This window comes from Salmo salar, unplaced genomic scaffold (assembly GCF_965601325.2).
Source record: "Salmo salar unplaced genomic scaffold, fSalSal1 ptg000335l, whole genome shotgun sequence".
In the NCBI taxonomy this organism is placed as follows: Eukaryota; Metazoa; Chordata; class Actinopteri; order Salmoniformes; family Salmonidae; genus Salmo; species Salmo salar.
In genome coordinates, this window is record NW_027675353.1 from 818,154 (window position 1) to 845,608 (window position 27,455).

General features: G+C 39.7%; 1 protein-coding gene across 1 annotated transcript; it reads left to right on the forward strand.

The window, feature by feature from the left end:
• On the forward strand, positions 1–27,072 carry LOC106578618 (NLR family CARD domain-containing protein 3-like). Its single transcript, XM_045711481.2, has 6 exons — positions 1–270; positions 679–2,443; positions 2,565–2,719; positions 19,428–19,593; positions 19,853–19,899; positions 23,747–27,072. The coding sequence occupies exons 1-6, from the start codon at positions 57–59 to the stop codon at positions 24,268–24,270; spliced, it is 2,871 nt and encodes a 956-aa protein (XP_045567437.2). The 5' UTR covers positions 1–56; the 3' UTR covers positions 24,271–27,072.
• The last annotated feature ends 383 nt before the right edge of the window (positions 27,073–27,455 follow it).

The window sequence follows — 27,455 nt, forward strand, 5'->3', positions numbered from 1 at the left end:
ATTTCTTCTCTTGCTTAACTTATTTACTTTATTTATTTCAGTTGCTTGAAGAGAAAATGATGACATTTGTGAAGAACGAGCTGAAGATGTTCAAGAGGATTCTTAGTCCAGAACTCCCAGAAGGCTATGAGAGTCAGAAGCAGGATAAGGAAGTGGTGGATGCTGAAGATGAGAAGCAGGAGAGCAGTGCCAGAGAGGGGGCTCTGAAGATCACACTGCACGTCCTGAGGAAGATGAACCAGAAGGAGCTTGCTGACACACTGGAGAAATGTAAGATCTGTCTGCCACATGTTGAATGCTGTTTTATAACATTTAAAAGCTGTAGCTAAAGTACAGCTAAAGTAGCTGTGTAACTCAATGATATTGTAGCAGCCTTAACACAACACCTAGTGACCTCATCAAGTAGCAGCAGGGATGTGTTGTGGTGATTAATTTAGAGAGAGAGAAGAGGAGAGACAGAGGACAGAGAGACAATTAGAGAGGGAAAGAGAGAGAGAGAGGAGGGAGGGACAACACTAATAATATCATCAATAATACCAATAATAACATAATGGAAACATTTATACAATCAGTTAAGAGAAGAAATTATTATAATTTAAACTTTATAACAGTCCTACAATACTGTAGGCATGAAAACAGATGTAATATTAATATCCTCTGTGGTATTTCTTTATTCAGATGAGCTTGCTGTGATTTGCCAACGTGAACTCAAATCTAATCTAAAGAAGAAGTTCCAATGTGTATTTGAGGGGATCGCTAAACAAGGAAACCCAACACTTCTCAATCAGATCTACACAGAGCTCTACATCACAGAGGGAGGAACAGGAGAGGTCAATAATGAACATGAGCTGAGACAGATTGAGACAACAACCAGGAAACAAGCAAGACCAGAGACTGCAGTCAAATGTAACGACATCTTCAAACCCTTAACTGGACAAGACAAACGTATCAGAACTGTGCTGACAAAGGGAGTTGCTGGCATTGGAAAAACAGTCTCTGTGCAGAAGTTCATTCTGGACTGGGCTGAAGGAAAAGCAAATCAGGATGTCCAATTTGTGTTTTCATTCCCTTTTCGGGAGCTGAATTTGATGAAAGGGGACAAACACACTTTGATTGAACTTCTTAATCACTTTTCAATGGAAACCAAACAATCAAGAATCTCCAACTACGACAAGTACAAAGTTCTGTTCATCTTTGATGGTCTGGATGAGTGCCGACTGCCCCTAGACTTCCAGAAGAACAAGATCTGTTGGGACGTCACAGAGTCAACCTCAGTGGATGTTCTGCTGACAAATCTCATCAAGGGAAATCTGCTTCCCTCTGCTCTCCTCTGGATAACTACCCGACCTGCAGCAGCCAATAGGATCCCTTCAGAGTGTGTTGACCAGGTGACAGAGGTACGAGGGTTCAATGACCCACAGAAGGAGGAGTACTTCAGGAAGAGATTCAGTGATGAGGACCTGGCCAGCAGAATCCTCTCACACATAAAGACATCAAGGAGCCTCCACATCATGTGCCACATTCCAGTCTTCTGTTGGATTTCTGCAACAGTCCTCGAACACATGCTGAAACATAAGAGAGAAGAGATGCCCAAGACTCTGACTGAGATGTACACACACCTTGTGGTGTTTCATACCAAACAGAAGAATGAAAAGTATCTTGGGATAGAAGAGACAGGTCCACACTGGAATAAAGAGAGCATTCTGTCACTGGGAAAACTGGCTTTTCAACAGCTTGTGAATGGCAATCTGATTTTCTATGAAGAAGACCTGAAGGAGGTTGGCATTGATGTCAATGAAGCCTCTGTGTACTCAGGATTGTGCACACAGCTCTTTAAAGAGGAATGTGTTCTGTACCAAGACAAGGTGTACTGCTTCGTGCATCTGAGCATTCAGGAGTTTCTGGCTGCTGTATATGTGTTCCTCTCATTCATCAACAACAATGAGAATCTCATGGACAAACTGAAAACAAAAGATGAGCCTGAAGTTACTTTCTACAAGAGTGCTGTGGATAAAGCCTTACAAAGTGAGACAGGAAACCTGGACCTGTTCCTCCGCTTCCTTCTGGGACTTTCACTGGAGTCCAATCAGAAGCACTTACGAGGTCTACTGACAAAGACAAGATGCAGCTCACAGAGCCATGAAGAGACAGTAAAGTACATCAAGGAGAAGATCAGGGAGAATCCCTCTCCAGAGAGGAGCATCAATCTGTTCCACTGTCTGAATGAACTGAATGACCATTCTCTAGTGGAGGAGATCCAAAGCTTCCTGAGCTCAGGAAGTCTCTCAAAACCCAACCTGTCACCTGCACAGTGGTCAGCTCTGGTCTTTGTGTTGCTGACTTCAGAAAAGGAGCTGGATGTGTTTGACCTGAAGAAATTCTCCAGATCAGAGGAAGGTCTTCTGAGGCTGCTGCCAGTGGTCAAAGCCTCCAGAGCTGCTCTGTGAGTAAATAGAATGACATTTAAGAACTTATCATCAGGAAGAAATGAATATCATTGTCCTTCTACACTACTGGTGTTAAATAAACAGTGTGTTTGTGAAGTCATGATGATCTTGTTGCAGGCTGTCAGGCTGTGGAGTCACAGAGAAAGGCTGTGCTTCTCTGGTCTCAGCTCTGAGGTCAAACCCTTCACACCTGAGAGAGCTGGATCTGAGTAACAATGACCTGAAGGATTCAGGAGTGAAGCTGGTCTCTGCTGGACTGGGGAATCCCCACTGTAAACTGGAGACTCTGAGGTCAGTATTCCTGTAGTTGGTCAACAAGTGATAACTGTTCACCAGATCCACATGTGTTTACCAGACACACATAGTCCACACCATATGTGTTTGGACAGTGAAGCTTACATTTTACATTTGGTGCTATGCTCCAGCATTTTGGATTTGAGATAGAATGTTTCATATTAGGTGACAGTACAGAATGTCACCTTTTATTTGAGGTTAATGGTGAGAGGTTAGCATGTTTTGTTGTGGTCTCAGTTATTGGTAATGGTGAGAGGTTAGCATGTTTTGTTGTAGCCTCTGTTATTGGTAATGGTGAGAAGTTAGCATGTTTTGTTGTAGCCTCTGTTATTGGTAATGGTGAGAGGTTAGCATGTTTTGTTGTATCCTCTGTTATTGGTAACGGTGAGAGGTAAACATGTTTTGTTGTAGCCTCTGTTATTGGTAATGGTGAGAGGTTAGCGTGTTTTGTTGTAGCCTCTGTTATTGGTAATGGTGAGAGGTTAGCATGTTTTGTTGTAGCCTCTGTTATTGGTAATGGTGAGAGGTTAGCATGTTTTGTTGTAGCCTCTGTTATTGGTAATGGTGAGAGGTTAGCATGTTTTGTTGTAGCCTCTGTTATTGGTAATGGTGAGAGGTTAGCATGTTTTGTTGTAGCCTCTGTTATTGGTAATGGTGAGAGGTTAGCATGTTTTGTTTTAGCCTCTGTTATTGGTAATGGTGAGAGTTTAGCATGTTTTGTTGTAGCCTCTATTATTGGTAATGGTGAGAGGTTAGCATGTTTTGTAGCCTCTGTTATTGGTAATGGTGAGAGGTTAGCATGTTTTGTAGCCTCTGTTATTGGTAATGGTGAGAGGTTAGCATGTTTTTTTTAGCCTCTGTTATTGGTAATGTGGAGAGGTTAGTATGTTTTGTTGTATCCTCTGTTATTGGTAATGGTGAGAGATTAGCATGTTTTGTAGCCTCTGTTATTGGTAATGGTGAGTGCTTAGCATGTTTTGTTGTAGCCTCTGTTATTGGTAATGGTGAGAGGTTAGCATGTTTTGTTGTATCCTCTGTTATTGGTGATGGTGATAGGTTAGCATGTTTTGCTGTAGTCTCTGTTATTGGTAATGGTGAGAGGTTAGCATGTTTTGCTGTAGCCTCTGTTATTGGTAATGGTGAGAGGTTAGCATGTTTTGTTGTAGCCTCTGTTATTGGTAATGGTGAGAGGTTAGCATGTTTTGTTGTAGCCCCTGTTATTGGTAATGGTTAGAGGTTAGCATGTTTTGTTGTAGCCTCTGTTATTGGTAATGGTGAGAGGTTAGCATGTTTTGTTGTAGCCTCTGTTATTGGTAATGGTGAGAGGTTAGCATGTTTTGTTGTATCCTCTGTTATTAGTAATGGTGAGAGTTTAGCATGTTTTGTTGTAGCCTCTATTATTGGTAATGGTGAGAGGTTAGCATGCTTTGTTGTAGGCTCTGTTATTGGTAAAGGTGAGAGGTTAGCATGTTTTGTTGTAGCCTCTGTTATTGGTAATGGTGAGAGGTTAGCATGTTTTGTTGTAGCCTCTGTTATTGTTAATGGTGAGAGTTTAGCATGTTTTGTTGTAGCCTCTGTTATTGCCAATGGTGAGAGGTTAGCATGTTTTGTTGTAGCCTCTGTTATTGGTAATGGTGAGAGGTTAGCATGCTTTGTTGTAGCCTCTGTTATTGGTAATGGTGAGAGGTTAGCATGTTTTGTTGTAGCCTCTGTTATTGGTAATGGTGAGAGGTTAGCATGTTTTGTTGTAGCCTCTTTTATTGGTAATGGTGAGAGGTTAGCATGTTTTGTTGTATCCCCTGTTATTGGTAATGGTGAGAGTTTAGCATGTTTTGTTGTAGCCTCTATTATTGGTAATGATGAGAGGTTAGCATGTTTTGTAACCTCTTATTGTTAATGGTGAGAGGTTAGCATGTTTTGTAGCCTCTGTTATTGGTAATGGTGAGAGGTTAGCATGTTTTGTTGTAGCCTCTGTTATTGGTAATGGTGAGAGGTTAGCATGTTTTGTTGTAGCCTCTTTTATTGGTAATGGTGAGAGGTTAGCATGTTTTGTTGTATCCCCTGTTATTGGTAATGGTGAGAGTTTAGCATGTTTTGTTGTAGCCTCTGTTATTGGTAATGGTGAGAGGTTAGCATGCTTTGTTGTAGCCTCTGTTATTGGTAATGGTGAGAGGTTAGCATGTTTTGTTGTAGCCTCTGTTATTGGTAATGGTGAGAGGTTAGCATGTTTTGTTGTAGCCTCTTTTATTGGTAATGGTGAGAGGTTAGCATGTTTTGTTGTATCCCCTGTTATTGGTAATGGTGAGAGTTTAGCATGTTTTGTTGTAGCCTCTATTATTGGTAATGATGAGAGGTTAGCATGTTTTGTAACCTCTTATTGTTAATGGTGAGAGGTTAGCATGTTTTGTAGCCTCTGTTATTGGTAATGGTGAGAGGTTAGCATGTTTTTTTGTAGCCTCTGTTGTTGGTAATGTGGAGAGGTTATTATGTTTTGTTGTATCCTCTGTTATTGGTAATGGTGAGAGGTTAGCATGTTTTGTTGTATCCTCTGTTATTGGTAATGGTGAGAGGTTAGCATGTTTTGTAGACTCTGTTATTGGTAATGGTGAGTGCTTAGCATGTTTTGTTGTAGCCTCTGTTATTGGTAATGGTGAGAGGTTAGCATGTTTTGTTGTAGCCTCTGTTATTGGTAATTGTGAGAGGTTAGCATGTTTTGTTGTAGCCTCTGTTATTGGTAATGGTGAGAGGTTAGCATGTTTTGTTGTATCCTCGGTTATTGGTAATGGTGAGAGCTTAGCATGTTTTGTTGTAGCCTCTGTTATTGGTAATGGTGAGAGGTTAGCATTTTTTGTTGTAGACTCTGTTATTGGTAATTGTGAGAGGTTAGCATGTTTTGTTGTAGCCTCTGTTATTGGTAATGGTGAGAGGTTAGCATGTTTTGTTGTAGCCTCTGTTATTGGTAATGGTGAGAGGTTAGCATGTTTTGCTGTAGCCTCTGTTTTTGGTAATGGTGAGAGATTAGCATGTTTTGTTGTAGCCTCTGTTATTGGTAATGGTGAGAGGTTAGCATGCTTTGTTGTAGCCTCTGTTATTGGTAATGGTGAGAGGTTAGCATGTTTTGTTGTAGCCTCTGTTATTGGTAATGGTGAGAGGTTAGCATGTTTTGTTGTAGCCTCTTTTATTGGTAATGGTGAGAGGTTAGCATTTTTTGTTGTATCCCCTGTTATTGGTAATGGTGAGAGTTTAGCATGTTTTGTTGTAGCCTCTATTATTGGTAATGATGAGAGGTTAGCATGTTTTGTAACCTCTTATTGTTAATGGTGAGAGGTTAGCATGTTTTGTAGCCTCTGTTATTGGTAATGGTGAGAGATTAGCATGTTTTGTTGTAGCCTCTGTTATTGGTAATGGTGAGAGGTTAGCATGTTTTGTTGTAGCCTCTTTTATTGGTAATGGTGAGAGGTTAGCATGTTTTGTTGTATCCCCTGTTATTGGTAATGGTGAGAGTTTAGCATGTTTTGTTGTAGCCTCTGTTATTGGTAATGGTGAGAGGTTAGCATGCTTTGTTGTAGCCTCTGTTATTGGTAATGGTGAGAGGTTAGCATGTTTTGTTGTAGCCTCTGTTATTGGTAATGGTGAGAGGTTAGCATGTTTTGTTGTAGCCTCTTTTATTGGTAATGGTGAGAGGTTAGCATGTTTTGTTGTATCCCCTGTTATTGGTAATGGTGAGAGTTTAGCATGTTTTGTTGTAGCCTCTATTATTGGTAATGATGAGAGGTTAGCATGTTTTGTAACCTCTTATTGTTAATGGTGAGAGGTTAGCATGTTTTGTAGCCTCTGTTATTGGTAATGGTGAGAGGTTAGCATGTTTTTTTGTAGCCTCTGTTGTTGGTAATGTGGAGAGGTTATTATGTTTTGTTGTATCCTCTGTTATTGGTAATGGTGAGAGGTTAGCATGTTTTGTTGTATCCTCTGTTATTGGTAATGGTGAGAGGTTAGCATGTTTTGTAGACTCTGTTATTGGTAATGGTGAGTGCTTAGCATGTTTTGTTGTAGCCTCTGTTATTGGTAATGGTGAGAGGTTAGCATGTTTTGTTGTAGCCTCTGTTATTGGTAATTGTGAGAGGTTAGCATGTTTTGTTGTAGCCTCTGTTATTGGTAATGGTGAGAGGTTAGCATGTTTTGTTGTATCCTCGGTTATTGGTAATGGTGAGAGCTTAGCATGTTTTGTTGTAGCCTCTGTTATTGGTAATGGTGAGAGGTTAGCATTTTTTGTTGTAGACTCTGTTATTGGTAATTGTGAGAGGTTAGCATGTTTTGTTGTAGCCTCTGTTATTGGTAATGGTGAGAGGTTAGCATGTTTTGTTGTAGCCTCTGTTATTGGTAATGGTGAGAGGTTAGCATGTTTTGCTGTAGCCTCTGTTTTTGGTAATGGTGAGAGATTAGCATGTTTTGTTGTAGCCTCTGTTATTGGTAATGGTGAGAGGTTAGCATGCTTTGTTGTAGCCTCTGTTATTGGTAATGGTGAGAGGTTAGCATGTTTTGTTGTAGCCTCTGTTATTGGTAATGGTGAGAGGTTAGCATGTTTTGTTGTAGCCTCTTTTATTGGTAATGGTGAGAGGTTAGCATTTTTTGTTGTATCCCCTGTTATTGGTAATGGTGAGAGTTTAGCATGTTTTGTTGTAGCCTCTATTATTGGTAATGATGAGAGGTTAGCATGTTTTGTAACCTCTTATTGTTAATGGTGAGAGGTTAGCATGTTTTGTAGCCTCTGTTATTGGTAATGGTGAGAGGTTAGCATGTTTTGTTGTAGCCTCTGTTATTGGTAATGGTGAGAGGTTAGCATGTTTTGTTGTAGCCTCTTTTATTGGTAATGGTGAGAGGTTAGCATGTTTTGTTGTATCCCCTGTTATTGGTAATGGTGAGAGTTTAGCATGTTTTGTTGTAGCCTCTGTTATTGGTAATGGTGAGAGGTTAGCATGCTTTGTTGTAGCCTCTGTTATTGGTAATGGTGAGAGGTTAGCATGTTTTGTTGTAGCCTCTGTTATTGGTAATGGTGAGAGGTTAGCATGTTTTGTTGTAGCCTCTTTTATTGGTAATGGTGAGAGGTTAGCATGTTTTGTTGTATCCCCTGTTATTGGTAATGGTGAGAGTTTAGCATGTTTTGTTGTAGCCTCTATTATTGGTAATGATGAGAGGTTAGCATGTTTTGTAACCTCTTATTGTTAATGGTGAGAGGTTAGCATGTTTTGTAGCCTCTGTTATTGGTAATGGTGAGAGGTTAGCATGTTTTTTTGTAGCCTCTGTTGTTGGTAATGTGGAGAGGTTATTATGTTTTGTTGTATCCTCTGTTATTGGTAATGGTGAGAGGTTAGCATGTTTTGTTGTATCCTCTGTTATTGGTAATGGTGAGAGGTTAGCATGTTTTGTAGACTCTGTTATTGGTAATGGTGAGTGCTTAGCATGTTTTGTTGTAGCCTCTGTTATTGGTAATGGTGAGAGGTTAGCATGTTTTGTTGTAGCCTCTGTTATTGGTAATTGTGAGAGGTTAGCATGTTTTGTTGTAGCCTCTGTTATTGGTAATGGTGAGAGGTTAGCATGTTTTGTTGTATCCTCGGTTATTGGTAATGGTGAGAGCTTAGCATGTTTTGTTGTAGCCTCTGTTATTGGTAATGGTGAGAGGTTAGCATTTTTTGTTGTAGACTCTGTTATTGGTAATTGTGAGAGGTTAGCATGTTTTGTTGTAGCCTCTGTTATTGGTAATGGTGAGAGGTTAGCATGTTTTGTTGTAGCCTCTGTTATTGGTAATGGTGAGAGGTTAGCATGTTTTGCTGTAGCCTCTGTTTTTGGTAATGGTGAGAGATTAGCATGTTTTGTTGTAGCCTCTGTTATTGGTAATGGTGAGAGGTTAGCATGCTTTGTTGTAGCCTCTGTTATTGGTAATGGTGAGAGGTTAGCATGTTTTGTTGTAGCCTCTGTTATTGGTAATGGTGAGAGGTTAGCATGTTTTGTTGTAGCCTCTTTTATTGGTAATGGTGAGAGGTTAGCATTTTTTGTTGTATCCCCTGTTATTGGTAATGGTGAGAGTTTAGCATGTTTTGTTGTAGCCTCTATTATTGGTAATGATGAGAGGTTAGCATGTTTTGTAACCTCTTATTGTTAATGGTGAGAGGTTAGCATGTTTTGTAGCCTCTGTTATTGGTAATGGTGAGAGGTTAGCATGTTTTGTTGTAGCCTCTGTTATTGGTAATGGTGAGAGGTTAGCATGTTTTGTTGTAGCCTCTGTTATTATTAATGGTGAGAGTTTAGCATGTTTTGTTGTAGCCTCTGTTATTGCCAATGGTGAGAGGTTAGCATGTTTTGTTGTAGCCTCTGTTATTGGTAATGGTGAGAGGTTAGCATGCTTTGTTGTAGCCTCTGTTATTGGTAATGGTGAGAGGTTAGCATGTTTTGTTGTAGCCTCTGTTATTGGTAATGGTGAGAGGTTAGCATGTTTTGTTGTAGCCTCTTTTATTGGTAATGGTGAGAGGTTAGCATGTTTTGTTGTATCCCCTGTTATTGGTAATGGTGAGAGTTTAGCATGTTTTGTTGTAGCCTCTATTATTGGTAATGATGAGAGGTTAGCATGTTTTGTAACCTCTTATTGTTAATGGTGAGAGGTTAGCATGTTTTGTAGCCTCTGTTATTGGTAATGGTGAGAGGTTAGCATGTTTTTTTGTAGCCTCTGTTGTTGGTAATGTGGAGAGGTTAGTATGTTTTGTTGTATCCTCTGTTATTGGTAATGGTGAGAGGTTAGCATGTTTTGTTATATCCTCTGTTATTGGTAATGGTGAGAGGTTAGCATGTTTTGTAGCCTCTGTTATTGGTAATGGTGAGTGCTTAGCATGTTTTGTTGTAGCCTCTGTTATTGGTAATGGTGAGAGGTTAGCATGTTTTGTTGTAGCCTCTGTTATTGGTAATTGTGAGAGGTTAGCATGTTTTGTTGTAGCCTCTGTTATTGGTAATGGTGAGAGGTTAGCATGTTTTGTTGTATCCTCTGTTATTGGTAATGGTGAGAGCTTAGCATGTTTTGTTGTAGCCTCTGTTATTGGTAATGGTGAGAGGTTAGCATTTTTTGTTGTAGACTCTGTTATTGGTAATTGTGAGAGGTTAGCATGTTTTGTTGTAGCCTCTGTTATTGGTAATGGTGAGAGGTTAGCATGTTTTGTTGTAGCCTCTGTTATTGGTAATGGTGAGAGGTTAGCATGTTTTGTTGTAGCCTCTGTAATTGGTAATGGTGAGAGGTTAGCATGTTTTGTTGTAGCCTCTGTTATTGGTAATGGTGAGATGTTAGCATGTTTTATTGTAGCCTCTGTTATTGGTAATGGTGAGAGGTTAGCATGTTTTGTTGTAGCCTATGTTATTGGTAATGGTGAGAGGTTATCATGTTTTGTTGTAGCCTCTGTTATTGGTAATGGTGAGAGGTTAGCATGTTTGTTGTAGCCTCTGTTATTGGTAATGGTGAGAGGTTAGCGCATCTTGTTGTAGCCTCTGTTATTGGTAATGGTGAGAGGTTAGCATGTTTTGTTGTAGCCTCTGTAATTGGTAATGGTGAGAGGTTAGCATGTTTTGTTGTAGCCTCTGTTATTGGTAATGGTGAGATGTTAGCATGTTTTGTTGTAGCCTCTGTTATTGGTAATGGTGAGAGGTTAGCATGTTTTGTTGTAGCCTCTGTTATTGGTAATGGTGAGAGGTTATCATGTTTTGTTGTAGCGTCTATTATTGGTAATGGTGAGAGGTTAGCATGTTTGTTGTAGCCTCTGTTATTGGTAATGGTGAGAGGTTAGCGCATCTTGTTGTAGCCTCTGTTATTGGTAATGGTGAGAGGTTAGCATGTTTTGTTGTAGCCTCTGTAATTGGTAATGGTGAGAGGTTAGCATGTTTTGTTGTAGCCTCTGTTATTGGTAATGTGAGATGTTAGCATGTTTTGTTGTAGCCTCTGTTATTGGTAATGGTGAGAGGTTAGCATGTTTTGTTGTAGCCTCTGTTATTGGTAATGGTGAGAGGTTATCATGTTTTGTTGTAGCGTCTGTTATTGGTAATGGTGAGAGGTTAGCATGTTTTGTTGTATCCTCTGTTATTGGTAACGGTGAGAGGTAAACATGTTTTGTTGTAGCCTCTGTTATTGGTAATGGTGAGAGGTTAGCATGTTTGTTGTAGCCTCTGTTATTGGTAATGGTGAGAGGTTAGCGCATCTTGTTGTAGCCTCTGTTATTGGTAATGGTGAGAGGTTAGCATGTTTTGTTGTAGCCTCTGTAATTGGTAATGGTGAGAGGTTAGCATGTTTTGTTGTATCCTCTGTTATTGGTAACGGTGAGAGGTAAACATGTTTTGTTGTAGCCTCTGTTATTGGTAATGGTGAGAGGTTAGCGTGTTTTGTTGTAGCCTCTGTTATTGCTAATGGTGAGAGGTTAGCATGTTTTGTTGTAGCCTCTGTTATTGGTAATGGTGAGAGGTTAGCATGTTTTGTTGTAGCCTCTGTTATTGGTAATGGTGAGAGGTTAGCATGTTTTGTTGTAGCCTCTGTTATTGGTAATGGTGAGAGGTTAGCATGTTTTGTTGTAGCCTCTGTTATTGGTAATGGTGAGAGGTTAGCATGTTTTGTTTTAGCCTCTGTTATTGGTAATGGTGAGAGTTTAGCATGTTTTGTTGTAGCCTCTATTATTGGTAATGGTGAGAGGTTAGCATGTTTTGTAGCCTCTGTTATTGGTAATGGTGAGAGGTTAGCATGTTTTGTAGCCTCTGTTATTGGTAATGGTGAGAGGTTAGCATGTTTTTTTGTAGCCTCTGTTATTGTTAATGTGGAGAGGTTAGTATGTTTTGTTGTATCCTCTGTTATTGGTAATGGTGAGAGGTTAGCATGTTTTGTTGTATCCTCTGTTATTGGTAATGGTGAGAGGTTAGCATGTTTTGTAGCCTCTGTTATTGGTAATGGTGAGTGCTTAGCATGTTTTGTTGTAGCCTCTGTTATTGGTAATGGTGAGAGGTTAGCATGTTTTGTTGTATCCTCTGTTATTGGTGATGGTGATAGGTTAGCATGTTTTGCGGTAGTCTCTGTTATTGGTAATGGTGAGAGGTTAGCATGTTTTGCTGTATCCTCTGTTATTGGTAATGGTGAGAGGTTAGCATGTTTTGTTGTAGCCTCTGTTATTGGTAATGGTGAGAGGTTAACATGTTTTGTTGTAGCCCCTGTTATTGGTAATGGTTAGAGGTTAGCATGTTTTGTTGTAGCCTCTGTTATTGGTAATGGTGAGAGGTTAGCATGTTTTGTTGTAGCCTCTGTTATTGTTAATTGTGAGAGGTTAGCATGTTTTGTTGTATCCTCTGTTATTGGTAATGGTGAGAGGTTAGCATGTTTTGTTGTAGCCTCTGTTATTGGTAATGGTGAGAGGTTAGCATGTTTTGTTGTATCCTCTGTTATTGGTAATGGTGAGAGTTTAGCATGTTTTGTTGTAGCCTCTATTATTGGTAATGGTGAGAGGTTAGCATGCTTTGTTGTAGGCTCTGTTATTGGTAAAGGTGAGAGGTTAGCATGTTTTGTTGTAGCCTCTGTTATTGGTAATGGTGAGAGGTTAGCATGTTTTGTTGTAGCCTCTGTTATTGTTAATGGTGAGAGGTTAGCATGTTTTGTTGTAGCCTCTGTTATTGCCAATGGTGAGAGGTTAGCATGTTTTGTTGTAGCCTCTGTTATTGGTAATGGTGAGAGGTTAGCATGCTTTGTTGTAGCCTCTGTTATTGGTAATGGTGAGAGGTTAGCATGTTTTGTTGTAGCCTCTGTTATTGGTAATGGTGAGAGGTTAGCATGTTTTGTTGTAGCCTCTTTTATTGGTAATGGTGAGAGGTTAGCATGTTTTGTTGTATCCCCTGTTATTGGTAATGGTGAGAGTTTAGCATGTTTTGTTGTAGCCTCTATTATTGGTAATGATGAGAGGTTAGCATGTTTTGTAACCTCTTATTGTTAATGGTGAGAGGTTAGCATGTTTTGTAGCCTCTGTTATTGGTAATGGTGAGAGGTTAGCATGTTTTTTTGTAGCCTCTGTTGTTGGTAATGTGGAGAGGTTAGTATGTTTTGTTGTATCCTCTGTTATTGGTAATGGTGAGAGGTTAGCATGTTTTGTTGTATCCTCTGTTATTGGTAATGGTGAGAGGTTAGCATGTTTTGTAGCCTCTGTTATTGGTAATGGTGAGTGCTTAGCACGTTTTGTTGTAGCCTCTGTTATTGGTAATGGTGAGAGGTTAGCATGTTTTGTTGTAGCCTCTGTTATTGGTAATTGTGAGAGGTTAGCATGTTTTGTTGTAGCCTCTGTTATTGGTAATGGTGAGAGGTTAGCATGTTTTGTTGTATCCTCTGTTATTGGTAATGGTGAGAGTTTAGCATGTTTTGTTGTAGCCTCTATCATTGGTAATGGTGAGAGGTTAGCATGTTTTGTAGCCTCTGTTATTGGTAATGGTGAGAGGTTAGCATGTTTTGTAGCCTCTGTTATTGGTAATGGTGAGAGGTTAGCATGTTTTTTTGTAGCCTCTGTTATTGTTAATGTGGAGAGGTTAGTATGTTTTGTTGTATCCTCTGTTATTGGTAATGGTGAGAGGTTAGCATGTTTTGTTGTATCCTCTGTTATTGGTAATGGTGAGAGGTTAGCATGTTTTGTAGCCTCTGTTATTGGTAATGGTGAGTGCTTAGCATGTTTTGTTGTAGCCTCTGTTATTGGTAATGGTGAGAGGTTAGCATGTTTTGTTGTATCCTCTGTTATTGGTGATGGTGATAGGTTAGCATGTTTTGCGGTAGTCTCTGTTATTGGTAATGGTGAGAGGTTAGCATGTTTTGCTGTAGCCTCTGTTATTGGTAATGGTGAGAGGTTAGCATGTTTTGTTGTAGCCTCTGTTATTGGTAATGGTGAGAGGTTAACATGTTTTGTTGTAGCCCCTGTTATTGGTAATGGTTAGAGGTTAGCATGTTTTGTTGTAGCCTCTGTTATTGGTAATGGTGAGAGGTTAGCATGTTTTGTTGTAGCCTCTGTTATTGTTAATTGTGAGAGGTTAGCATGTTTTGTTGTATCCTCTGTTATTGGTAATGGTGAGAGGTTAGCATGTTTTGTTGTAGCCTCTGTTATTGGTAATGGTGAGAGGTTAGCATGTTTTGTTGTATCCTCTGTTATTGGTAATGGTGAGAGTTTAGCATGTTTTGTTGTAGCCTCTATTATTGGTAATGGTGAGAGGTTAGCATGCTTTGTTGTAGGCTCTGTTATTGGTAAAGGTGAGAGGTTAGCATGTTTTGTTGTAGCCTCTGTTATTGGTAATGGTGAGAGGTTAGCATGTTTTGTTGTAGCCTCTGTTATTGTTAATGGTGAGAGGTTAGCATGTTTTGTTGTAGCCTCTGTTATTGCCAATGGTGAGAGGTTAGCATGTTTTGTTGTAGCCTCTGTTATTGGTAATGGTGAGAGGTTAGCATGCTTTGTTGTAGCCTCTGTTATTGGTAATGGTGAGAGGTTAGCATGTTTTGTTGTAGCCTCTGTTATTGGTAATGGTGAGAGGTTAGCATGTTTTGTTGTAGCCTCTTTTATTGGTAATGGTGAGAGGTTAGCATGTTTTGTTGTATCCCCTGTTATTGGTAATGGTGAGAGTTTAGCATGTTTTGTTGTAGCCTCTATTATTGGTAATGATGAGAGGTTAGCATGTTTTGTAACCTCTTATTGTTAATGGTGAGAGGTTAGCATGTTTTGTAGCCTCTGTTATTGGTAATGGTGAGAGGTTAGCATGTTTTTTTGTAGCCTCTGTTGTTGGTAATGTGGAGAGGTTAGTATGTTTTGTTGTATCCTCTGTTATTGGTAATGGTGAGAGGTTAGCATGTTTTGTTGTATCCTCTGTTATTGGTAATGGTGAGAGGTTAGCATGTTTTGTAGCCTCTGTTATTGGTAATGGTGAGTGCTTAGCATGTTTTGTTGTAGCCTCTGTTATTGGTAATGGTGAGAGGTTAGCATGTTTTGTTGTAGCCTCTGTTATTGGTAATTGTGAGAGGTTAGCATGTTTTGTTGTAGCCTCTGTTATTGGTAATGGTGAGAGGTTAGCATGTTTTGTTGTATCCTCTGTTATTGGTAATGGTGAGAGGTTAGCATGTTTTGTTGTAGCCTCTGTTGTTGGTAATGGTGAGAGGTTAGCATTTTTTGTTGTAGACTCTGTTATTGGTAATTGTGAGAGGTTAGCATGTTTTGTTGTAGCCTCTGTTATTGGTAATGGTGAGAGGTTAGCATGTTTTGTTGTAGCCTCTGTTATTGGTAATGGTGAGAGGTTAGCATGTTTTGTTGTAGCCTCTGTTTTTGGTAATGGTGAGAGGTTAGCATGTTTTGTTGAAGCATCTGTTATGGGTAATGGTGAGAGGTTAGCATGTTTTGTTGTAGCCTCTGTTATTGGTAATGGTGAGAGGTTAGCATGTTTTGTTGTAGCCTCTGTTATTGGTAATGGTGAAATGTTAGCATGTTTTGTTGTAGCCTCTGTTATTGGTAATGGTGAGAGGTTAGCATGTTTGTTGTAGCCTCTGTTATTGGTAATGGTGAGAGGTTAGCGCATCTTGTTGTAGCCTCTGTTATTGGTAATGGTGAGAGGTTAGCATGTTTTGTTGTAGCCTCTGTAATTGGTAATGGTGAGAGGTTAGCATGTTTTGTTGTAGCCTCTGTTATTGGTAATGGTGAGATGTTAGCATGTTTTGTTGTAGCCTCTGTTATTGGTAATGGTGAGAGGTTAGCATGTTTTGTTGTAGCCTATGTTATTGGTAATGGTGAGAGGTTATCATGTTTTGTTGTAGCCTCTGTTATTGGTAATGGTGAGAGGTTAGTATGTTTTGTTGTAGCCTCTGTTATTGGTAATGGTGAGAGGTTAACATTTTTTGTTGTATCCTCTGTTATTGGTAATGGTGAGAGGTTAGCATGTTTTGTTGTAGCCTCTGTTATTGGTAATGGTGAGAGGTTAGCATGTTTTGTTGTAGCCTCTGTTATTGGTAATGGTGAAATGTTAGCATGTTTTGTTGTAGCCTCTGTTATTGGTAATGGTGAGAGCTTAGCATGTTTGTTGTAGCCTCTGTAATTGGTAATGGTGAGAGGTTAGCATGTTTTGTTGTAGCCTCTGTTATTGGTAATGGTGAGATGTTAGCATGTTTTGTTGTAGCCTCTGTTATTGGTAATGGTGAGAGGTTAGCATGTTTTGTTGTAGCCTCTGTTATTGGTAATGGTGAGAGGTTATCATGTTTTGTTGTAGCGTCTGTTATTGGTAATGGTGAGAGTTTAGTATGTTTTGTTGTAGCCTCTGTTATTGGTAATGGTGAGAGATTTACATGTTTTGTTGTATCCTCTGTTATTGGTAATGGTGAGAGGTTAGCATGTTTTGTTGTAGCCTCTGTTATTGGTAATGGTGAGAGGTTAGCATGTTTTGTTGTATCCCTGTTATGGGCAATTGTGAGAGGTTAGCATGTTTTGTTGTAACCTCTGTAACTTTCTCACTCATTATTATTGATGATTCGTTTACGACCAAACACTAATCTTTGACTACTAACCTGATCCCGGTATTGGGATTTATTGTCAAGAGACCATGGCAGGAAATTCAAATCTGCAAGAATCTAAGAATTTCAATTTCTCAAACAATCAACTATTTTTCACCATTTGAAAGATAAACATCTCCTAAATCCAACCACATTGTCCGATTTCAAAGAGGCTTTACGGCAAAATCATAAAGTTAGATTATGTTAGGACAGTACATTGAAAATAGCTGTGTGTAATCTTTTGTCAATTCAAAGACAGGCGTCACCAAAAGCAGATAACCAGCTAAAATTATGCACTAACCTTTGATGATCTTCATCAGATGACACTACTAGGACATTATGTTATACAATACATGCATTTTTTGTTCCATCAAGTTCATATTTATATCCAAAAACAGCATTTTACAGTAGCGGTGAAATTCAGATTTTTTTTCTCCCTCAAATGCTTCCGGTGAATCAGCGTTACAATTTACAAAATTACTATTCGAAAACATTGGTCAATTATAATATTGTCATTCAAAGAATTATAGATGAACATCTCGTAAATGCTACCGCATTGCCAGATTTCAAAATAACTTTACTGGGAAATCATACTTTGCAATAAACGGGGTGCTGTGCTAAGAACAATAGGCTAGGATATACAGGATAGAACCATCTAATATCAATAATACTATTGTCAATAATCCCTTACCTTTGATTATCTTCATCAGAAGGCACTTCCAGGACTCCCAGGTCCACAACAAATGTGGTTTCTTTCGACAAAGTTCATAATTTATGTCCAAATAACTCCAAGTTGTTCCATGTTGTTAGGCGTTCAGTAGGCTCCTCAAAATGTAGGGCGGGGGGGGAAAAGTCACGACGAAAAGTTAAAAAAAAATCTATTTACGTTCGTTCAAACATGTCAAACGTTGTTTAGCATCAATCTTTAGGGCCATTTTTAACGTGAAACATCAGTAATATTTCAACCCGACCTCTCCTGTGTCTTGAAAAACGTTTTTGAAAAATGTCTCGCCTCACATGCACGCGCAGGTGTGGGCAATAATGAAGTGACGACCTCCCAGGGACGTCAACTTCCCTTCCTTGTCATCCGGTCTCTGTTCATCATAGACGCTTCAATCAACTTTATAAAGATCGTTGACATCTAGTGGAAGCCGTAGGAAGTGCGAAATGAATCCTTTGTCACTGTGTGATCTATTAGCAATGACTCGAAAATAGTACAGCCACAAAATTCTCATTTCCTGGTTGTATTTTTCTCAGGTTTTTGCCTGCCATATGAGTTTTGTTATACTTACAGACACCATTCAAACAGTTTTAGAGAATTCAGAGTGTTTTCTATCCAAATCTGTTAATAATATGCATATCCTAGCTTCTGAGTTGGTGTAGGAGGCAGTTAAAAATGGGCACATATTTTTTTCAAAATTCTCAATACTGCCCCCTAGCCCGTAGAGGTTAATACACTATAAGTATATTGGTCAGAATACTTATGACTTCTTCAAATGGGGAGACAGGAAACATAAAGTGTTTTCATTTTTAAACGTGAAACAGACATGTATTAAAATACCCTCAAATAAAAGGTGACATTTTATACAGTCACCTCATATGAAACATTTGATCTCAAATCCAAAATGTTGGAGTATAGAGCCACATTTAAAATGTCAGCTTCACTTTCAAAATAGATATGGTGTGGACTGTATACTCAATACAATCTAAATCTGATACCTCACTGTCTGTCTTTTGACTGATACTGCTTTTAAACTGGTCTGGTCAGTCTACTCAAATATTTGTACTATACATGTTTCTATCTGCAGGCAATACTTTGATCATTTGTCATTTTTAATGATGATATATTAATTTACGAATAGATATGGAAGGTTTCATATGTTTAAAAAATATACTGCCACTATTTTCACCACCAAAGAATAGCAGTGTGATTTTAATATGATTTGACTCTTTGCAGGCTGTCAGGCTGTCTAGTCACAGAGGAAAGCTGTGCTTCTCTGGTCTCAGCTCTGGAGTCAAACCCCTCACACCTGAGAGAGCTGGACCTGAGTAACAATGACCTGAAGGATTCAGGAGTGAAGCTGCTCTCTGCTGTACTGTGGAATCCCCACTGTAAACTGGAGACTCTGAGGTCAGTATTCCTGTAGTTGGTCAACAAGTGATAACTGTTCACCAGATCCACGTGTTTACCAGACACACATAGTCCACAGCACATGTGTTTGGACAGTGAAGCTTACAGTTTAAAATGTGGTGCTATGCTCCATCATTTTGGATTTGAGATCGAATGTTTCATATTAGGTGACAGTACAGAATGTCACCTTTTATTTAAAGGTATTCATACATATACAGTCGTGGCCAAAGGTTTTGAGAATGACACAAATATTATTTTTCACAAGTCTGCTGCTTCAGTGTCTTTAGATATTTTTGGTCAGATATTACTATGGAATACTGAAGTATAATTACAAGCATTTCATGAGTGTCAAAGGCTTTTATTGACAATTACATGAAGTTGAAACATAACCCAAAACACAACCAAAACAAACTGCAAATCATACCAATGAGTAAACCAACCAAATCCTCAACTTGTGACTACTTTAATACACTATAAGTGAATTGGTCAGAATACTTATGACTTCTTCAAATAGGGGGACTAGATACATAAAGTGCTTTTATTTTTCAAAATGGTGAAACAGATATGTATGAAAATACCCTCAAATAAAAGGTGACATTATATACTGTCACCTCATATGAAACATTTGATCTGAAATCGAAAATGTTGGAGTTTAGAGCCACATTTAAAATGTTATCTTCACTGTCAAAATAGATATGGTGTGGACTGTATACTCAATACAATCTAAATCTGAGTCTTTTGACTGATGCTGCTTTTTAAACTGGTCTGGTCAGTCTACTCAAATATTTGTACTATACATTTTTCTCTCAACAAGCAATACTTTGATCATTTGTCATTTCTAGTAATGATACATTATTTTATGAATAGATATGGCAGGTTTCAGGACACTGATATATCTGAATATGTAGAAAAAATATATACTGCCACTATTTTCACCACCAAAGAATGTCAGTGTGATTTTATTATGATTTGACTCTTTGCAGGCTGTCAGGCTGTCTAGTCACAGAGGAAGGCTGTGCTTCTCTGGTCTCAGCTCTGCGGTCCAACCCCTCACACCTGAGAGAGCTGGACCTGAGCTACAATCACCCAGGAGACTCAGGAGTCAGACTGCTCTCTGCTGGACTGGAGGATCCACACTGCAGACTGGAGAAACTCAAGTATGTAGAGGGTTTATGTCAATGTTCATATCAGACATGTTTGACTTATCAGGCTAGTTATGACAAACATTCTTAACACCACTTGGACAAAGTTCTATGCTGACTCTGTGTGTGTGTGTGTGTGTGTGTGTGTGTGTGTGTGTGTGTGTGTGTGTGTGTGTGTGTGTGTGTGTGTGTGTGTGTGTGTGTGTGTGTGTGTGTGTGTGTGTGTGTGTGTGTATCACTCATTGACTGTCTGTTCTTCTGCTTACCGCTACAGTGTGGAAAATGGTGGAGAGAACACAATGAAACCTGGGCTTAGAAAATGTGAGTGTTGACTGCTGTGAGGAATATGACAAAGAATAAGTCCTAATTCAAGTGTGTGTGTCCTGTGTGTGTGTGTGTATCCTGTGTGTGTGTGTGTGTGTGTGTGTATATCCAGTGTGTGTGTGTGTGTGTGTTTGTGTGTCCAGTGTGTGTCCAGTGTGTGTGTGTGTGTGTCCATCCTGAAATGGACAATTATGAATGGGAACATATTGGCACCGTACGAAACATATACACGATGTCCAATACCACTCAAATGGACGGCATTTATTTCAAAGCTTATGGCAAATCTCATATGGAAAATGCCAAGTGTCACACAGCAAAAATCCATAAGATGGCAAGCGCGCTCCACAGTAAATTGTCATATTGCAAATGCACATCAAGTCAAGACCCAAGGGTCAAATTTTGAAAATGTGAAAAAAAAAACACAAAAATGTATCACCCTCTAAAAAAGTGCTCTCTAGACCGTTTTTCAAAATTCTTTCGATTTTTTTTGTCAATTATATATGTATAAGAACTGTATGAACATACCTTTGTCATATTATATTCTCATATTTTTTTTACTTGTCCATAAGGCATATGTTTTGCCAATTTGCAATATGATTTCATAGGAAGTCAAACGTCGAAGTCAAAAGTCAGTGAACCATTCCCAAATGCCATAAGAAATGTCCAAATGCAATATGAAAGTATTGAAAGTGCCAAATCAGGATGTTATGTCCATTTGCCATGTGCGATCATAGGAAGTTGGTTTCCAAACCCAAAAGTCAGTGAACCATGTCCAAATGGCATTTATACTGCCCGAATGACATATAGCCCTATGTTAAGCCATGAATCAACCTAGATGGTCTATGTGTCATGTATGATGAGGGAGAAGTGGGACTCTGTTGTTTTTAACATTTTGAAAAACGTCCAAAATGACCAGGGGCGCCCCCTATTGGATGGGCATGGGTGGGGGGTGCTCCCTACCCAACCGTAGACCCCTTGCTCCCCCTAAAGGCATTAAAAAACGTTTTTAAAATGTGCTCCTGGTAACCCATTCCAATCACCAGGTGCACGGCTGTCCATTTGCAATATGTTTTAATTTGACATGCTCAAAAATACTGCAGAAATGCAAAATTGACTGGCCCGATGAACTCGGGATGGCCGGGCAGTGCTAGTGGGTCCTCTCCATCGCTCGTTGTGTTGATTTCATCATGTCCATTTGGTGATGTTTTTTCACTGTTGAATCTTATTGCAAATGGACACAAGTCAGCCAGCAAGTCACCGTCCATCAGTCAATTAGATATCATTCTGACACCAAACTGATACATACTGACACCACACCAACTTTTTCCAATTAGTTTAGCAGCCAACTATCACATATTTCAGAGCAGTTCCATAATTCACAGCATCTTCTGTTTAACCTCTCTGGGCTAGGTGGGACGAATTCGTCCCACCTACGTAACAGCCAGTTGAATCCTGTGGCGCGATTTTCAAAACCTTTGAAATGCTATTACTTCAATTTCTCAAACATATGACTATTTTACAGCTATTTAAAGACAAGACTCTCGTTAATCTAACCACACTGTCCGATTTCAAAAAGGCTTTACAACGAAAGCAAAACATTAGATTATGTCAGCAGACTACCCAGCCAGAAATAATCAGACACCCATTTTTCAAGCTAGCATATAATGTCACAAAAACCCAGAAGACAGCTAAATGCAGCACTAACCTTTGATGATCTTCATCAGATGACACACCTAGGACATTATGTTATACAATACATGCATGTTTTGTTCAATCAAGTTCATATTCATATCAAAAAACAGCTTTTTACATTAGCATGTGACGTTCAGATCTAGCATACCCCCCGCAAACTTCCGGGGAATTTACTAACAATTTACTAAATTACTCACGATAAACGTTCACAAAAAGCATAACAATTATTTTAAGAATTATAGATACAGAACTCCTCTATGCACTCGATATGTCCGATTTTAAAATAGCTTTTCGGATGAAGCACATTTTGCAATATTCTAAGTACATAGCCCAGCCATCACGGGCTAGCTATTTAGACACCCGGCAAGTTTAGCCTTCACCAAAATCACATTTACTATAAGAAAAATGGTCTTACCTTTCCTGTTCTTCGTCAGAATGCACTCCCAGGACTTCTACTTCAATAACAAATGTTGGTTTGGTCCCAAATAATCCATCGTTATATCCGAATAGCGTCGTTTTGTTCGTGCGTTCCAGAAACTATCCGAAATGGTAAATAACGGTCGTGCGCATAGCGCATTTCGTGACAAAAAAATTATAAATATTCCTTTACCGTACTTCGAAGCATGTCAACCGCTGTTTAAAATCAATTTTTATGCAATTTATCTCGTAGAAAAGCGATAATATTCCGACCGGGAATCTGCGTGTCTGTAAAATGAGGGAAAAACAGAAAGATGGGGGCGGACTGTGCATGCGCCTAAAGCCCTTTGTCCCCTGATAGACCACTTAGCAAAAGTGCTCCTGTGTTTCAGCCAGGGCTTTGAATTACGTCATTCAGGTTTTTCCCGGGCTCTGAGACCCCATTGGAGCTGTGGGAAGTGTCACGTAACAGCTAAGATCCTGACTTTTCAATAAACAGAAACAAGAAGAACGACTCCTTGTCAGACAGGCCACTTCCTGCATGAAACCTTCTCAGATTTTTGCCTGCCAAATGAGTTATGTTATACTCACAGACACCATTCAAACAGTTTTAGAAACTTTAGGGTGTTTTCTATCCATATGTAATAAGTATATGCATATTCTAGTTACTGGGTAGGAGTGGTAACCAGATTAAATCGGGTACGTTTTTTATCCGGCGGTGAAAATACTGCCCCCTAGCACTAACAAGTTAAACCATAATAAAAACATAAAACACATAGTTACGTTCTAGCTGTGGGTCCAGTTCGGACATTATGTGTAGGCCTAGCTGAGGCGACACCGAATCCTAAGTTTCGGCTCGATAGGTCATTTGAAGCCCGAGCAGCGACCTTAATTGGTGCTGAAAATCCACATTTTCCGGGAGTTGCTACGGGGTCCTTGAATGAAACGTTAGGGTCCATCTCTATGGGCCGAGGCGGTTTCAATGCACCTAGTCTTGCGACTCTGGGACTTTTTTAAATGTCGTCATTTTTGTGATGTTATTGCAAATGTACGAGTCTGTTTCTCGGTCTGAGAACCTCCTAGAGCCACGTAACTCACCGTGCACTATCGACTTGAGCTCTAGAACAGGTTTCTAAAGTTTCAGAGCTCTAGGTCTGACGGTTCTTTGATAGTTCAAATGAAGTTAACTATTGCAGGCAGTGTATGTCTCTAAGCCCCACACTGTGTTACTATGGCCTAGATGTGTATGTGTGTTAGTTTGTTTTGCAAATCTGATGGGATAAATGACTGATTTAGAGGTTCATGAGGGTTGCCTAATCACACATATGAAGTTTTGGAAAGATGTGACTTTTTTAACCCTTCGAAACAGCCCCTATGCCCCCAATTTAAGGCACTTCCGGTTGGCACAGGAAGCTAAAAGTAAACACATATCCTCATTGGGGTAGGCTTTTACAGAATCCTGAGTTGAATACAGTGATTTTCACAAACTGCAGGTTTGGTGCATCAAAACACCTTTAGGGTGAATTTAACCACTTCCGGTTGCTCCAGGAAGCTTAGAATCAACACAGGTAGACCTCATAGTATAACATATGATCATTCAACAAGTCTCAAGTTACCTTAACTTCTCCTTTTGATACCTAGAAACATCTACATTAAATGAATTAGTGAAAAGTGAGTTAACATTCTAATGTGAATGATGATGATTTCTAATATTGTGTCTGGTTTCATCCATCAGATGTCTGTGATCTCACACTCGACCCAAACACAGTAGACAGACGCCTCTCTCTGTCTGAGGAGAACAGAAAGGTGACATGGAGGAGAGAGGAGCAGCCGTATCCTGATCACCCAGAGAGATTTGTGGGATGTAGACAGGTGCTGTGTAGAGAGGGTCTGACTGGGCGCTGTTACTGGGAGGCAGAGTGGAGTGGGAGGGAGGCTGTTATAGGAGTGACTTATAAAGGAATCAACAGGAGAGGAGAGGTTAATGACTGTTGTCTTGGATGTAATGACAAGTCCTGGAGTCTGACCTGCTCTGACAACAGTTACTATGCCTGTCACGATAATAATTCCACTACCATAGACGTCCGCTCCTCCAGCTCCCACAGAGTAGGAGTGTATCTGGACTGGCCAGCCGGCACTCTGTCCTTCTATAGAGCCTCCTCTGACACACTGACCCACCTGATCACATTCACCTCCACATTCACTGAGCCCCTCTATCCAGGGTTCTGGGTTTATAATGACTCCTCAGTGTCCCTGTAAATAATAACCTGACACACACACACACACACACACACACACACACACACACACACACACACACACACACACACACACACACACACACACACACACACACACACACACACACACACACACACATATACACACACTGGACACACACACACACACACACACACACTGACACACACTGACACACACACACACACTCACACTGGACACCCACATACACATACACTGGACACACACACACACACAGTGGACACGCGCACGCACACACACACACACACACACACACACACACACACACAGATACACCCATTGAATAAACATACACACACTGGACACATTCACATACACACACACACACACACACACACACACACTGGACACACACACACACACACACACACACACACACACACACACACACTGGATACACATACACACAATGGACACATACAATGGATTCACACACTGGACACACACTGGACAAACACGCTGGACACAAATACACACTGGACACACACACACACCAGACACACACACACTAGATACACACACTGGACACACACACACACACACACACTGGACACACACACACTGGACACACAAACACACACACACACACACACTGGATACACACACACACACACACACAGGATACACACACACACACACACACACACACACACACACACACACACACACACACACACACACACACACACTGGAAACAAACACACACTGAACACACACACACACACACATACACACACTGGACACATACACAATGGACACACACACACATGCTGGACACACATATGCAAACACACACACAGACACACAAACACACACACACACTGGACACACACACACAGACACAAGACAGACACAAGTGTTCTTCTCTTCTCAGGAAGGCCAAGTCTGAATATTTTATGTCTGTTACCACTGATAACCTGAATGACCCTAGAAAGTTTTGGAAGGCTATTAAGTCTATGTCTGGTAACAGTAATGTTAATGAATTACCATCATGTGTATTGAAGGACTCTGTTGCTATATATGACAAAACTGAAATGCTGAATTGTTTCAATGAGCACTTTGTATCATCTGGTAGGCTGTTTGATTCAGTGTCCTCTGTCTCTGTACAACCTTGTGTTGATGAACCAGTGAGAGCTGGTCAAACTTTTAGCTTTTTGCCATTCTCAGTGCAGGTGGTACATAAGGCCCTGAAATCCTTAGATCAGAGAAAGCCTGCAGGTCCTGATCTTTTGGATCCCTGCTTTTTAAATCTGGCAGCTGATTTCATAGCTGAACCACTTGCATATCTGTTTAATCTAACCCTGGAATGGAATGAAATTCCAAAGATCTGGAAATCAGCATTTGTCCTGCCACTTTTAAAAGGGGGAGATCCAACTCTTTTAAATAATTATAGGCCAATCTCAAAGCTGTCACCCCTGGTGAAAATACTTGAAACCCTTGTGAGTGACCAGCTAAAAGAGTTTTTATATACTAACTCTATTTTATCAATGTACCAATTGGGTTTCAGGAAGAAGCATAGCACAATTACAGCAGCCATGATGGTTTTAAATGATATCACTGAAGCTCTTGACAAAAAACAGCATTGTGTCTCACTTTTTATTGATCTCTCTAAGGCTTTTGATACAGTTGATCATGCTATACTAAGGCAGAGATTGTTGAGTGTAGGTCTTTCAGAGCATGCAGTTGCATGGTTTGTTAACTATCTGTCTGATAGAACTCAGTGCACTCAATTTGATGGGCTTAGGTCTGTTAAATTGTCTGTCTTGAATGGTGTGCCCCAAGGCTCTGTACTTGGTCCTCTCTTATTCACTATTTATATAAATAATTTAGACAAAAATGTCCAAAATGCACAACTTCATTTTTATGCTGATGATCCTGTTATTTACTGTTGTGCTTCATCTCTTACAAAAGCTTTCCAGAACTTGCAAACTGCTTTTAATACTGTTCAACATACCTTGTCTCGATTGAAGCTTATCCTGAATACTGACAAAACTAAACTAATGGTGTTTTCTAAAGCAAGAAATAGACCTCTGAACCTTTCACCTATTACTACCTGTCAGGGCAATGAGATTGAGGTTGTAACCTCATATAAATATCTTGGAATTTTGATTGATGATGGCCTCTCTTTTAAAATGCATATTCAACAACTTACAAAAAAATTGAAGCTGAAATTAGGATTTTATTTTAGGAATAAGGCTTGTTTTTCTTTTGAAGCCAGAAGGAGGCTAGTATCAGCTACATTTATGCCTTTACTAGACTATGGGGATATTTTATATATGAATGCTTCCGCTCAGTGTTTGAGATCAATTGACACCCTTTACCATGGCACTTTGAGATTTATTTTAAACTGCAAAACCCTTACGCACCACTGCACTTTGTATACCAGGGTTGGCTGGCCTTCTCTAGTCACTCGTAGGCTCAGTCACTGGTATACTTTTATTTACAAAGACATTTTGGGTTTACTACCTTTTTATTTGGGCATTTTTATTGTTCAGAAATGTGGTGGGTACTCTCTTCGTTCGCGGGACTTTATCCTGCTAACTGTTCCAAATGTCCGAACTGAATTTGGTAAAAGGGCTTTTATGTACTCTGCACCATCGTCTTGGAACGTCTTACAAAATACTTTTAAACTGGAAGAACTGGTCCTGATTGGTGTTTTTAAATCACTGATGAATGATCTGGAGACTGATTCCCTGACATGTCAATGTTTTTAATTTGCTGTTTTTGATTTTGTTATACTCTTGTGAATTCTATGGTTTTTACTAGATTACTTGTAGTTTTTCATGTTTGTCTGTAATTTTTGTAATGACTTGGCGCTGCCTATCTTGGCCAGGACGCTCTTGAAAAAGAGATTTTAAATCTCAATGAGCCCTTCCTGGTTAAATAAAGGTTAAATAAATAAATAAATAAAACTGCATCTGGCATCAATGTCCTCCATGAAGATGAGATTGATGTTCTGGCCTCTCATCTCCTCCTTCATCTCTCAGCAGGTTCACTGCATCTGGCATCAATGTCCTCCATGAAGATGAGATTGATGTTCTGGCCTCTCATCCCCTTCATCTCTCAGCAGGTTCACTGCATCTGGCATCAATGTCCTCCATGAAGATGAGGTTGATGTTCTGTTCTCTCATCCCCTCCTTCATCTCTCAGCAGGTTCACTGCAT